The sequence below is a fragment of the Gracilinanus agilis genome, chromosome 3 (assembly GCF_016433145.1).
Source record: "Gracilinanus agilis isolate LMUSP501 chromosome 3, AgileGrace, whole genome shotgun sequence".
Lineage (NCBI taxonomy): Eukaryota > Metazoa > Chordata > Mammalia > Didelphimorphia > Didelphidae > Gracilinanus > Gracilinanus agilis.
This window is the reverse complement of record NC_058132.1, coordinates 462,605,425-462,620,209: the sequence shown is the minus strand read 5'-3', so window position 1 is coordinate 462,620,209 and position 14,785 is coordinate 462,605,425. Positions and strand designations below refer to the sequence as shown.

General features: G+C 36.3%; 1 protein-coding gene across 3 annotated transcripts in view; it reads right to left on the bottom strand.

The window, feature by feature from the left end:
* Nucleotides 1-14,785, bottom strand: part of ARHGAP6 (Rho GTPase activating protein 6) — a 675,366-nt gene that overhangs the window by 15,471 nt on the left and 645,110 nt on the right. For all 3 annotated transcript variants that reach the window (XM_044670378.1, XM_044670379.1, XM_044670380.1), the window contains exon 10: nucleotides 4,232-4,329. In XM_044670378.1, coding sequence (XP_044526313.1) covers nucleotides 4,232-4,329 — 98 coding nt within the window. The remainder of the gene's footprint in view (nucleotides 1-4,231; nucleotides 4,330-14,785) is intronic.

The following is a 14,785-nucleotide window of genomic DNA, read 5'->3' as shown; positions in this document are numbered from 1 at the left end:
TCTCCCCCACAAATTCTTTCTTTCTTTTTCCTTTTTTTAAAAATCCTTTTCTTTTGGCTTAGAAATTGATACTTAGAATTATTAGTTCCAAGGCAGAAGAGTCTTAAGGGCTAGGGCAATGGGGGTTGAATGACCTGCCCAGGGTAATACATCTAGGAAGAGTCTGAATTTTGAACTCAGGACCTCTCATCTCTAAGTCTGGCTCTCAATTCACTAAGCCACCTAATTGCCCATGAATTCTTTCTTATCTGGCCCATTTCCTTACTGTTCCCCACCATAAGCTATATTCAGTATTACCTTTGTTCATGATTCTCTATATCTTGACTATGAGCATTTTCACAAACTGTCCCCATGCTTGGAACTCTCTCCTTCCCTCCTTACCACTAACCTCCTGGCTGCCCTCAGGTTTCAGCTAAAGACCCAACTTCTGCAAAAAACAAAACAAAACAAACAAACAAAAAACCTTTCCTGATCCTTCTTCACTTTCTTGAGTGAAGTATGCTAAGTATGCATAAATAAATAAATATTTATATATATTGTTTGTATAGTTGTTCATCTGTTTCCCCCATTATATTATAAGACCCTTGAGAGCAAAGTTTTCTTTTGCCTTCTTGATATTACCAGCACTTAGGACAGCACCTGGCATGTAGTGATTGCTTAATAAATATTAGTTGAGGGGAAGCTAGATGGTGGATAGGGAACCAGACCTGGAGACAGGAGGTCCTGTGTTCAAATCTGACCTCAGGAGACACATCCTAGCTGTGTGATCCTGGGCAAGTCAACCCCCTTTGCCTAGCTTTTACCACTCTTCTGCCTTGGAACCAGTCCATAGTCTTGATTCTAAGACAGAAGGTAAGGGTTTAAAAAAAGAAAAGCTAGTTGAGCAACTGATTAGACTATCTAAATGCCATGTATTCTCAAAGGGTCAGTTCGAGTTCCCCTTTTTTTGTGAAATCTTCATGATGGATTCTGGCACACACCAAATTCTCCCTTCTTTAAATACCTATTATGCTTATTAACTTGACCATTTAATTGAATACTTTATAATTGTACTCATTTTTTAATTGTCTTATTTTATTTTTCTAATCATTTCACATTTATAAATCTTGCTCACCCCACCTCCAAACCTGCAGTCAAAGGTCAGAAATCCTCCTTCACTACAGTCTTATGAGAATAGCGAGTCATTTAATATGGTCTTATTGCTCCATCAGTAGTCCCACCTCCTTTTATTAAACCCTTACCTCTTGTCTCAGAATCAATACTGTGTACTGTGTAGGTTCCAAGGCAGAAGAGTGGTAAGGGACAGTCAATGGGGGTTAAGTGACTTGCCCAGGGTCACACAGTTGACCAAATTTGAACCCAGGACCTTCCATCTCTGGGCTTGGCTCTCAATCCACTTAGCCACCTAGCTGCCCCTGGGGAGCCCTTCTTTCAAAAGATTCTTCTATACAGTCTATGATTATTTTTTCTGGAGGCTTTTCTACCTTTAGAGAATGAACAAGAAGTCTTTCCCTGCCCCCCCTAAAACCCTTGCCTTCTGTCTTAGAATCAATACTTATTTATATCATATTAATATATTATATTATTTTTATTTTAATATAATACTATTTATTACAGATTATACTTTATTATTTATGTTATTATTTATTTATATCACATATATAATTTATTGCATTATATCACATATATAATTTATTGCATTATATATTATATATATACATAAATATATAAATATATCACAATTATTACATTTTAATTATTAATTATATTAACTACTTAATATAATTAACAAAATATTAATATATTATTAGATTAGATTAGATTAATATAATAGAAACAATACTGATTTCAAGGCAGAAGAGCAGTGAAGGCTAGGCAGTGAGGGTTAAAAGACTTGCCCAGGGTCACCTAGGACCTGGCTCTCTGTCTACTGAACCACACTTTTCCCTTATATTCCCTGCAGAGCAATCTCAGCTTTTCTCACTCTTTAATATTAATCCCTATTATGGTTTGGATGAAAAACTAGGAAGAGTCAAGATATGAAATTATTGCTTAAAGTGAGTTGCACATTGGCTTTTTTCACTTTCTGTATAGGAAATAAAAGTCGTTTTTTATTTCCAGGAATGGTGTAAGTCGGTAGAGTACTCAAAACCAGCTCCTTCTGGAAAGACTATTCCCTTCACTCTCCAAAATAAAAGCTAATTTCTTATGAAACAGAAGCTTGCCTAATGCAGAGTATAGTAACCTGATAAACATAGATTAATTGAGGCTTAATACCTGGAATGTGTACATCACCTCACGCAGGGAGGGAAACTTAGCAGATGCATTAAGGTTCTTTTAATATTGTTAAAGAAAAAAAAAAGGAAAGAAAAATCTCTTTTTAAGTGCCAAGTGGTACACTGATCAGATTTGCCAATATTTGAAACTGTCTGGTTGAGTTTTAGTGCCTATGTTGTGTAAAGCTGAAGTTCAAATAGGCATACTTGTAGAAGTATTTTCTTATATTATACGTTTCTATCTTTAGAATATACCTAGGTATGTAAATGGGTACACACACATATATCTCCTGTCACTAGCCTTAATCAAAACAGAATATCTTACTGATTAATGATGATAACAGAAGGGTATTATGCTCAGTACATAGTAGGTGTGAATAAGTACTGTTTGAAAGAATGAGCCATTTAAAAAGTCTTCATTTCTGAATAACAAATCTTAATTTAGTAGTGCTGAAAGGCAACGAAGGTTCTTGATAGACAGGGAGCCCTAGAGGCAATGAAAGAGGAAGGAGACCTGTGACTTAGTACCTTTGCTTTTAGGTAAATACCGTAAAACTATTTTAGTAAAAGAGTCTTCTATATGAGTTAGGTGAAAAAACAAAAAGGGAGAAGGGAATGCTTGAATAGATGCTGCTCTATGCCTGTTACTTTCAATGACTTTCATCAAGGAATAATAAAAATTACATAGTCATATAGAGGTCAGCAAATTTTTGTGATACTGTACATTAAAGTCTTTGTTTCCCTGGTGAAGAAACTGCTCTGGATTGGAGGTGATTTTTATCTTGAATATTCATTATTATTCTAAAACTATGTCTGTGCAAAAAATTGGGCATTGATTCAGTAACTGGGCCAGCATGAATAATCTACCAATAATGGAGGGCCTTATTTTTTTAACCCTTTGGGCTATGTTAAAATAGTTTAAAAAGTGCAAAAAGTGCAGTGGGGCATGTGTGTCAGTTATACTTTGCAGGCTTCAAAGATACCATTATTTTATTTCAGTCAAAGACAGTTCTGTGTAGTTCAGAGCCTTTTACACTATTTGCTAGCACTTAAGACCTTTTTATCTTTTATATATGCTCCAAAGTACCTAAATAAACATGAAAATTCTGAAGTTCCTGATTTGGCATTGATCAAATCAACTAGTTGACTGCTTAATGGCCATACTCTTTTGTGTAATACAAAATCCAAGTATATTGGACTTGGAATTTTACATGGATATAATTTTGTTTATTAAAACCAAGTGTATAGTGTTTAATATGTGCATTCAATGACCCAGAACATATTTTTATAAATATAAACAATAAATTAAAAAATACATGAGAGTTGGATTGGCTAGAGTGTACACATACGCATACTTAAATAACTGGTGTTCTATTAAAATTCTTCTGCATAGCTTTAAGTTTTTCAACAATTAATAAGCTCTATAATAAAAGGAAAAATGGTATCTTCAAAGAAGGTATACTTTAAAAGTCTCTAAGGAGCTGATTTCCAATTATTTAGTGGTAGATGTATCAATGTGCCTTGGAGCTCCTACCAGTTAGCACTTGGTATTTTTCTTCCTTCCCCCACATGAGAAATGCATTCAAAAGAATCTAAATAATGACAGAAAATTTCTAATTTCCTTAGCAAAGTCTATATAACTAAAAGGGGAATGCTTTAATGTTGTATCTGCTCAAATAAAATGAAGGTAGAGATCTGGCCAACAACTGGGTCCTATGGTCAAGGTAAATGCTAAAGTGGAATTTCTTGTCTAAATGATCTGGTCTGGGTGTTTGCATCAATCAAATCAGTCAGATGCTTGCCAAGACTCCACTAAACTTTGTCCTGTGTGGGAACAGCCTATGTTTAGAAAGAGAGCACAAAATGCCGTGGAAACTGGCAACCTTTCTAATTCTTCCCAACAGAAACGGAAATTCCCAACACGAAGTTAGAGGATAAAAAACAAGAGTACTCACGATGATTGGGAAGCTTTTCTTCTGAGTAAATAGTCCACAACATCAGGGTCAGTCTCTAATAGGCTGATCAAAACTTCATTCTGGAGATCTGGAGGAACCTGAAAGGAAAAAAAAAGTAGAAAAAAATATTATGGAGAAATAACTTAGCAGAGTATGGAATTATAGCATGTGGTTTTTTTAGTCTTAGAGACTAAGGAAATAAAAGGCAGCTGTAAGTATCAGAGAAGGAGATTATTATTTCGTGGACTACAATTGTACTCTAAGACTTTGTCAGCATCTTGGTTGTAGTGTATTTTGATCTTCACATCTCTAATGTTAACTTTCATTTTCATTTTTTTCCATTTAAAGTTATATTTTTTTCACTTAAAAATTCGATTCCCTCTCCTATTACCTTCTCTTAACCAATCTAGGCAATGGGAAAAAAAGAAAAGAAACAAAACAAAATCTCTTGTAACAAATATGCATACTTAAGCAATACAAAATCCAATATTGACCATGTCAAAAACATGTCTTATTCCTTACCATAAGTTCACCTCTTTCAGGAGATGGGTAGCATGTTTCAAAATGGGTCCTCTAGAATAGTGAGTGGTTGGTCATTGCATGGATCAGAGTTAAGTCTTTCAAAGTTTTTTGCCTTTATAGTGTTTTTGACATTGTATAAATTGTTCTCACTTTGAATCAGTTCATTTAAGCCTTTCTGGGTTTTCCTGAAACCATTTATTTCATCATTTCTTAGAGTATAATAGAATTCCATCATATTCATATATCACCATTTGTTAGCCTTCCTCCAATTTCCCTTAGTTTTCAGCTCTTTTCTGCCTCAAAGAAATTGCTATAAATATTTTATATTTGTAAGTCTCTTTCTTCTTTCTTTTGCTCTCTTTGGGTATACAGGCCTTGTAATAGCATAGTAATAGATTTTCACTTTCATGCTGCATTAGCCACTCACAAACATGATTACCCCTAGATATTGTCATCCATGATTAGTGACACGATGTGACATGATGGAAAGGGTATTAGATGTGGGGTCAGAAGATCTCAGTTTTGGTTCTACTATTCAGTAGCTATATAATCTTAAAAAAAAGTTATTTTCCTGCAATAAGAGATACAATGGTACGTAGAGGGTATGCTATCAAGGTCTCCTAGCCAGTTAACATATTTCAATGTCTGACACTGATTTGCCTCAGAGCCCTTTATATTCTTTTTTTAATCTTAAAACTTTTAATTAATTAATTAATTTAGAACATTTCCCCATGGTTACAGGGTTCATGCTCTATCCCTCCCCTTCCCCAGACCCCCTCCCACAGCCGACGCACAATTCCACTGGGCTTTACATGTGTCATTGATCAAGATCTCTTTCCATATTATTGATATCTGCACTAAGCCCTTTATATTCTTAAAGAAAATATATAGGATGTCAAAGATAGTGTCATCAAGTCAGCCAGATGTTAACTGGAAAAGGACCTCATATCCCTCATCTGTAAAATAAAAGGACTCTAGGAGCCTTTCTGGAGAAAACTCATGGAGTGATGTTGATTGAATGCTATCTAATCTTTGTTGCACCTTAAACAATGCTCAGAAATCCTCAAATCTTCCAAGCTGATTCCCTTATTTCAGTGTCTTTTAAATTTTTTCTATTCTCCATTCAGTTTTTAAACAAAATTCTTATTTTCTGTCTCAGTAACAATTCTAAGATGTAAGGACAAGGGCTAGACAGAGTTAAGAGACTTGTCCAGAGTCACAGAGGTAGGAAGACTGTGAGGCCAAATTTGAACCTAGATCCTCCCAGCTATCCACTGTGCCATTCAGCTACCCCAAGCCACTCACTTCCAGCAAAATGACTTCATGGTAGGCTACCTCAAATGCCTTCCTTTATACCTTAAATTTTTTTGTCTCCTAACCCAGATTAACTGTCTATTTTCTTTTATACAAAACCTAGAGTGATTGGCAAGAGATGGAGGTTCCTAAGTTCGAATAGCTCTAAATGGAAAATGTGCACACGACTTTTATAGTTTTCTAATGTTTAAATGTAAATTGTCCAAATAAATAAAAATGAAGCTACGTCAGGACAAAGTATGATTCCGTCAGAGACAAAGCTGTTATAAGCTTATGGAGGAAAGTTGTCTAAGAATGTGAGTGGACAAAATAATTCATCGTGCCCCACTTCCAGATGGGATGTCAAGGATTATATCTCACTGGTTGCCTCAGAGTTTGTGTTGTTGAGTTGTGAGGACCTGGAAAAAGAGAGTCATGCCACTTCTGTTAATAAACACAGAGATAAGACGTGAACCAGAAAACTATGGCTTGTAGAAATGAGGGGACCTCTTCTTTTCCTGAGAAAATCTGCAATAGTGTGAAAGAGGAAAAAATGTTTTATTTTTTTAAAATGGCACCATATACACAATAACATTTTTGCAATTACACACTTTCACACACTATTTTTCCCTTCAGAAGTTTATATGTAAATCTAAATTGGTCACACGTAAAACTGTCCCTATTTTGGAGTGACCCAGGAATCTTTTTCCTAGAAGAGTTCTTTTCTTAGTTTGCTTTCACTATGTCTGTTTTTACTCAAACTCACTCTCTTTCAGTTTAATTGGTTTAATGAGCACCAAGACTTAATCAACTAATATTATCATTAGCAAAAGCTGTGTAATCTTCCTCTTGTTTAAACAGAAGGGCTAAGATGGTCTCTTGGGCCTGGAAAATTTTTCTGCCCTAGGTTCAAAGTAGCAGTGATCTTATGAATTTGTGGGACTTCACAAGATGGCAGAGGCATGAGTAACATCATGGAACCATCTTTCAGGAGTGATGAAGAGCTAAGATTTTGTATTAACAAAAAACAATTTTCAAGAAATGGCTACTGATTTTTTAATTTCATTTAAAAAAAGAGTAAGGAGCATAAATAACAACAAAAAGGAAGAGTAATTTCTTTTTTTTTTTTTTTAAGGAAAATGTTTCTTATTTATTTATTTAGAATATGTTTCCACGGTTACATGATTCATGATTTTTCCCACCTCTTTCCCCTCCCCACCTCCCGGAGCTGACAAGCAATTCCACTGGGTTATACATGTATCATTGTTCTAAATCTATTTCTATATTATTCATATTTGCAATTAAGTGATCTTTTAATGTGGAAACCCCAATCATATATCCCCATTGAACCACATGATCAATCATGTTTTCCTTCTGTGTTTCTACTCCAACAGTAAGGAAGAGTAATTTCTAAATGACATTGATGTTTACTGAGTTGATATTGGGTCAATAAAAAGAAACTATCTATATAATTTTAAGTAATCCCCGTGGGGAGGCAGAGTAAAATTGAAAGCAATGAAAGAATACTGGTAATTTTTTAAGTGCTTGCTGTGTATATAGAACACTAGACCTAGGAAAGATTCTATTTCCACTCTTTACCTCCTGATGCCAGGCCTGGTGCTTTATCCACTGAACCACCTCGCTGCCCCTATACTTTTAGTCTTAGAGTAATATCTGAAGCACTGAAATGCTAAGTAATTTTCCCATGGTCATACATCTGTCAGAGGCAAGACTTTTACTTCAGTCTTTCTAATAACAAAGTTGGTCTTCTCTTCACTTTACTTCACTGAGATGACTCCTAATCCATTGACTGTTCCATTCTACCCCTTCTAATGAATCATTCTTCATTTTGTTTCTGTTCTCACTCTTCCCTCTTTCTTCCCCCTTAACTTAAATGTGGTTTCCTTGCTATACTCCAGTTAATAAGGAAGCAAACTTATTGTCCTGATATATGACTCATCTGTTCCTGCCTCTGAGTATTTGCTCATTTTATTTTCCCCAAACCTGGAACACCCCCTCTACTTCCTCCTCATTAAAAAACACACCACCCCAGCTTCAAAAAATGCTCCAAGAGCCGTTCTTCTGTGAAGCTTTCACATCATGGCTTGGTGCCAGTTACTCACAGCACTCCAGCAAAATCTCAAGCATTTGTGACAAGTTACACTGATTATATATATGACCAAATGGTATGCATAGATCTCTACTGCTCTATTGTTCCTATTACTTAAGGATTTTTAATGCCTGATACATTGGAAAGGATTTGGGATCAGAGGAAGTGGGTTCAAATCTGGATTCTTTCACTTTGTACCTGTGTGACTATGTTACTTCAACTCTTTGGACTTTAGGTTCCTCATTTCTAAATAGCCTCTGAAATCTCTTCCAGTTCAAGACCTTTGATCTTCTGATCTCTGGATTCTCCGTTCCTTCCTTTCCTCAGCTCCTTCCTTGACTTTAAGATCTTAGGTCACAGAACAACTTCCCATAGTGCCTAGTACAGTATGGAACAGAGTAAAGTGGATGTCCAAAAAGGAATGTTGTATTTGTTGTTCAGTCATGTCAGTCATATCCTACTATTTATTTCCTGGCAAAGATATTTGAAATTGTTTGCTATTTCCCTCTCCAGCTCATTTTACAGATGAGGAAACTGAGGCAATCAGGGTTAAGTAAACTTTCCCAGGGTCCATAACTCGTAAGCATCTGAGGTCAGATTGGAACTTGGGAAGATGAATCTTCCTGATTCCAGACCTGGCACTCTATCCACTGTTCCATGTAGCTGCCAAATGTTTTAGCAGATGTTTCATAGAGATATAGATTTGATATTGCCATCAATACAAATATATTTATAAATATACAAATATTTCTCTCTGTAAATGTATGTATGCATGTATGTATATATGTATAAAATTGTTCATTTGCTCTTGACTAAAGAAAAAACCCCAAGGATAGCTTGGTTTTGTAGCTCTTCATGAAGTTCTATAGTTACATGCTTTGGTCCAGATGTTTCTCTATTTGTAAGTAGTACAAATGCCATGTCATCGATATAAACAAAAGTCTCTGAAAGTTTGGAAAATTCATTTCTTTTGCCTAGCTGGATCATAAGAACTCCTGTACATTTTGCAGAGTTTGTTTCTTCAGTACAGTTACTCTAGAAATAAATGTCACCATAAATGGCTCCCAGGTGACTGTTTCTGTATTTTTATCAACTAGAATTTGGTATTTAGAAGAATCAAAGATACTTTTATATGAATTTGACACTCACAAGTGTTTGAAAGTGCACATCAATAAGAAAGTCACCTTAAAAAACATAATCTCTCTGTGAAACTAATTTGTACTTTTAGTGCATTGCTTGTCAGTCATAAAACTGGCTTTTTAGCAATTTGACGTTTTCTTTCTGGATATTTCTATGGACATGCTAACTCTAAAAGTCAACTCCTTAGATTTTAAGACAGGATGCTAATTTAAATGTTTCTTTTAATTGTAGAGCTGTCTCTAAATTTTAAAAGTTATTTTCACTTTCCAGTCCTTTCTCAGTGTAAAGGTATAAACATTTCAAAGATAAAAGAATAAAACTATCAGGATTAAGAAGGCTCCTCTGCATTATAGTTTGTCATCCAGACTGAATTAAAAACTCTGAATGACCAAGGCTTTTCTCCCAGAATACATAGATGAGGAAAAAGGTGGGAAACTCTTTGCATTTTCTAAACTGCCTTAAGGAAATTATTAACAGAATTGCTTGGAAATTAGTTCTCAGAGCACTTCAAACAGGCTTCATTAATTAGGTCCTTTTCATCAAAATCAGCATTTCTATTTTGACTAAGAATATGCTTTGGATGATTATAGCCATATATCCATGACAAATGGATCAACCCCCCCCCCAATGAACTCTGGTGGCTTAGGCTAATCTATACAGGATGCTAAAGATCATATTCCCAATCTAAAGGACTTAGAAATAAAACTGTAATAATAAGGGAAAAGACTTGTACAAAAATATTTATAGCTGCACTCTTTGTGGGGGCAAAAAATTGGAAAATGAGAGAATGTCCTTCAATTGGGGAATGGCTGAACAAATTGTGGTATCTGTTGGTGATGGAATACTACTGTGCTCAAAGGAATAAAGAACTGGAGGAATTCCATGTGAACTGGAAAAACCTCCAGGAATTGATACAGAGTGAAAGGAGCAGATCCAGGAGAACATTGTACACAGAGACTGATATACAGTGGTACAATCGAACATAATGGACTTCTCTACTAGCAGCAATGTAAGGATCCAGAGCAAGGCTGAGGGACTTATGAGAAAGAAAACTAGCCACATTCAGAGGAAGAACTGTGGGAGGAGAAACACAGAAGAAAAACAATAGCTTGAACACATGGGCTAATGGGGATATTATTGGGGATGTAGACACTAAGCAATAACTCTAGTCCAACTACCAATAATATGGAATTAGGTCTTGATCAATGATACATGTAAAACCCAGTGGAATTGTGCATCAGTTAAGAGGGGTTAGTGGGGTTTGGGGGAGAGGGAAGAACATGAAATATGTAACCAGGGGGAAATATTTTTAAAAAAAAGAAATAAAACTGTATTCAGACATTGCCTCTCTCTACTGACTTAGACTCTATAACCTAGAAAAACCTGGGAAGATTTATATGAAGAGATACAAAGTGAAATGAGTAGAACCAGGAGGATGCTGTATACAATAACAGCAATGATAAGTGATAATCAGCTCTGAATGAATTACATATTACCAGTAATATTTTTCATTTCATTTCCTTCAGGAAATTTTTTTCCAATATAAGTGATTTGTGTCTTTCATAACATGACAAATATGGAAATATGAATTGCCTGACAGCATATATGCAACCTGCCATGTTGGGGGGAGAATGTGGAAAGGAAGGGAGAGAACATGGATTGTGGGATGTAAGAAAATGACTAATGAAATTGTATCTACATGTAATCTGGGAAAGTATAATATTATTATTATATATCCCATTTGACATTATATGATGTATAATAACCATACATATATAATAAAGAGCTATAAAAACAGTGATGGTACCTATTAGGAGGAAGAGTAAAAGGATATAAACTACCCTGTGCCTCTTTCCTTTGCTGACCTTCAGCATCCTTTTGTGTAATTGATGGATTTGGATGGGTCACTTGCCAAATTAGGTGGTTTATGCTGGTGTTTGGGGTGTCTGAAGAAGAAGGAAGCAAAAAGGAAAGGAATGCATTCTGAGAAACAGGGTGGTATAGTAGTTAGAACACTGGATTTGTAGTCAAAAAGATCTGGTTTCAAACATCGCTTTAGATTCTTCCTAGTTGTATGACCCTGGGAAAGCTGCTTAAGTTGTCTGGACCTTAGTTTTTTATCTGTGAAAGGAAGGTGTTAGACTTGATGGCCTCTGAAGCCCCTTCCAGCTTCTAAATCTTTGATGAGAAGCTAGGTTGAAAAAAAAAGTGTTAATAATAACTCATCCGAGGGAGGTAATATAGCTCTAAGAGGTTACTTATCTTGTCTTGAACCACAGTCAATAAGTGGCTGAGGCAGGACTGGAACTCAATAACGTATAAACTAACTCAATTTTCTCTCCTCTTTGTCTATTATACAAAGTGCTTTCATTACAGAAATGTGTGATTAAATGGACAGAGACCAGAAAAAACACTTATTTTGATATAAACAATCTGTTGTAATCAGATCAACAAAGTCCTGATCCCATGAACCATCTGCTGGGACTACAAAACAGCTTCTTTGCAAGGTATCAGTTCTGATGGAATTTAACTATAGTGGCTCTTCCTTTTCCTCTTGCATTTTGTTTATTTATTTTCATTTTTTAAAACACTTACCTTCTGTGTTATTATCAATCTTAAAACAGAAGCAAGGGCTAGGCAATCGAGATTAAGTGACTTGACCAGGGTCACACAGCTAAGAAATATCTGAGATTTTATTTGAACCCAGGTTCTCTTGACTCCAGGCCTGGCACTCTATCCGCTGAGCTACCTGACTGCTTTTTAATTTTTAACCATGCGGAAATGAATTCTCCCTTTCATGGCCTTCAAAAAAGACTTCAGAGCTAAGATACCACTTAAGAAGAAATGCTATATTTGAACCTATCTTTACACTTACTTAGGGAAAGAGGAAAAAAAGGTAATTAATCTGAATAAATAACCAGATAACTGTAACAATTAGGTTTGGGGTGTTTTCTGCTTAGATTCACTGGATAATTGCTCCAATTCTCCCCTTGACTTTTTAAGCACAGATGCCTGCCAAAAAGGCTTAAGAAAATGCAATTTGCATTAGCTAAGGAAGAGAATACAAGACAAAGCTTGGCTCAAGGGCTCTAATCCCAGAATCTGACCCTTGCTCCCAGTAATTCTCCTTTGGAATTTCCCACGTGCAGGGTGCTCTTCCCCAGCTCAGAGAGATGCTGCTGTTTGATGGGAACACCCTGGCCTTCCCACGTTTGCCTTCTCCATTCCAGCAATCATGGATGAATAGGGTGGGGCTTGTTTTTTTCCTCCCTCTGTCTCTGAGAAAGCAGCACTGGTAGGAAAAATATGCTACTGCATTTTTATAGTATGATGTGGATTCCTTCTGATGAACTAAGGGTTCTCTGTAGTTCTTTTCCCAAGACTAATGTGCCTTTGCCCTTGTTAGCAGCAATAACACCTTTCACTGTGGTCCCCATTTCATTGCCAAAGTCAATATGGATTATCCAAGTTCAAGAGGGATCAGCTTTCAGAGAATGCCTAGTTGCAATAAGAAGTTTTGTTGCTACCCTATTAGGGGAATGTTTCTGCAAAAATGTAACAATTTCTACCTCTTAGATTTCTTTTCCTTTTTATTCTTTCGTTTCAGATCTCATGGCAAAGTTATGTTAAGCTACTCACTCATCATGACCAAGGAAATGATATTTAGTATGGTGTCTCTCAGACTGTAAGCATGTGATAAATGACTGAGTTTCTGGAAGAAGTGAACAGAATAGCTATCATCAATAGCTTGACATATCTTCAAGAGCCTCCATGGAAATTCCTCTCTCCCATGTACGTCACTGAATCCTAGGTCAAAGACTTGGAGTTTGAAGATGTTATCAATTCTAATTTCATTTTACTGCTGAGGAATCTATGGCCCGAAACAATTAAGATTTGGCCAGGGTCATATAGGGAATATCAGAAGCAAAATTTGAATCCAATCTCTGGATCCAATCCCATTTCTCATTCCACTAATGAGGTGGTAAGTCTGTTCTGGTTCTAGAGAGCTAGACCTTTCTTTATGCTTGCAACATAATTGGCCATAGTAGAGCATAGTCTTCTCTTTTCTTCTTATTCAAGTGTCTCATGAATGGTAACTTTATATTTCTGATTTCTTTCCCTCCCTTCTACAAAGAGCAGCTCTCCATCCTCTTCTTCCTCCTCTTCTCTTCTCTGCTGGCATTTCTAACATCACTGCTTCCCTCCATTCTTGGCAAGCTAGGAGTCTGAAAGTGCTCCATGATAGTTACTTTTGGAGGATGCCACAGAGAGCATCACTGTATACATTTTCTCTGCTTTCTTTCCTCGGATTTCTAAGGTCTTTATCTCTTCTTCTTCTTCTTCCTCCTCCTCCTACTCCTCCTCCTTCTTCTTCTTTTTCATTTCCCCAAGTCAAGTCAAGTCACTGAGAACTAATTTTATTATTATTATTATTATTATTTTTAGAAACCCTTACCTTCCATCTTGGAGTCCATACTGTGTATTGGCTCCAAGGCAGAAGAGTGGTAAGGGCTAGGCAATGGGGTTTAAGTGACTTGCCCAAGATCATACAGCTAGGAAGTGTCTAATGCCAGATTTGAACCTAGGACTTCCCATCTCTAAGAGATCTGGCCCTCAAGCTACTGAGCCACCCAGCTGCCCCCTACCTAAGAATTTATTAAGACCTACTGTGTACCAGGAAGGGACAGCTATGTGGCACTGTGGATAGAGATCAAGAAGTTTAAGAACTGAGTTAGAAATCAATCCCTGGGCACTTACTAGCTACATGACCCTGGGCAAGTCATTTGACTTTGTTTGCCTCAGCTTTCTCATTTGTAAAATAAGCCAGAAAAGGAAATGGTAAACCACTCCAATACCTTTGCCAAGAAAACCACATAAGTGATTACTAAGAAAAGACTTAAAAGGCTGAACAACAACAACATACCAGGAACTATGTTCTGGAAGTGCTAGAAATACAAAGAAAAGCAAAAACACCCCCTGCCCTTAAGGAGCACACAGTCTAATGGAGGAGACAACATGTAAAGAACTGTGTACATACAAGATATATACAAGAAAAATGGGAGATAATCTCAGAGAAAGGCTCTAACAGTAAGGACTGGGAAAGATTTTTTACACAAGTGGGAATTTTAGCTAAGGTTGAAGAAAACCAGAAAAGCAAACAGGCAGAAGTGGGATGGGAAAAAGATCTTGGTGTGGGAGAATGTCAATGAAAATATTGTGAAATGGAATGTCTTGAGTGAGGAATAACAAGGAAACCAATCACCAGACCATGCTCATGTTCTGGGGCTCAGTGTCAACAGATATGTGGCCTGTCAATTCAGCCCACTGGGGTCTAAGAAAGATATTGAATCAATGCTAATCTTCCTTTCTTAAACATGAGTCTTTCTGGATAGTCAGAAGGTAATATTGATAAACGTAATTTCAATTTATAGAAACTACTTTGGGATGGAGTTGCATGTTTTTATTCATCTAGAATATTCCTCCAAAGT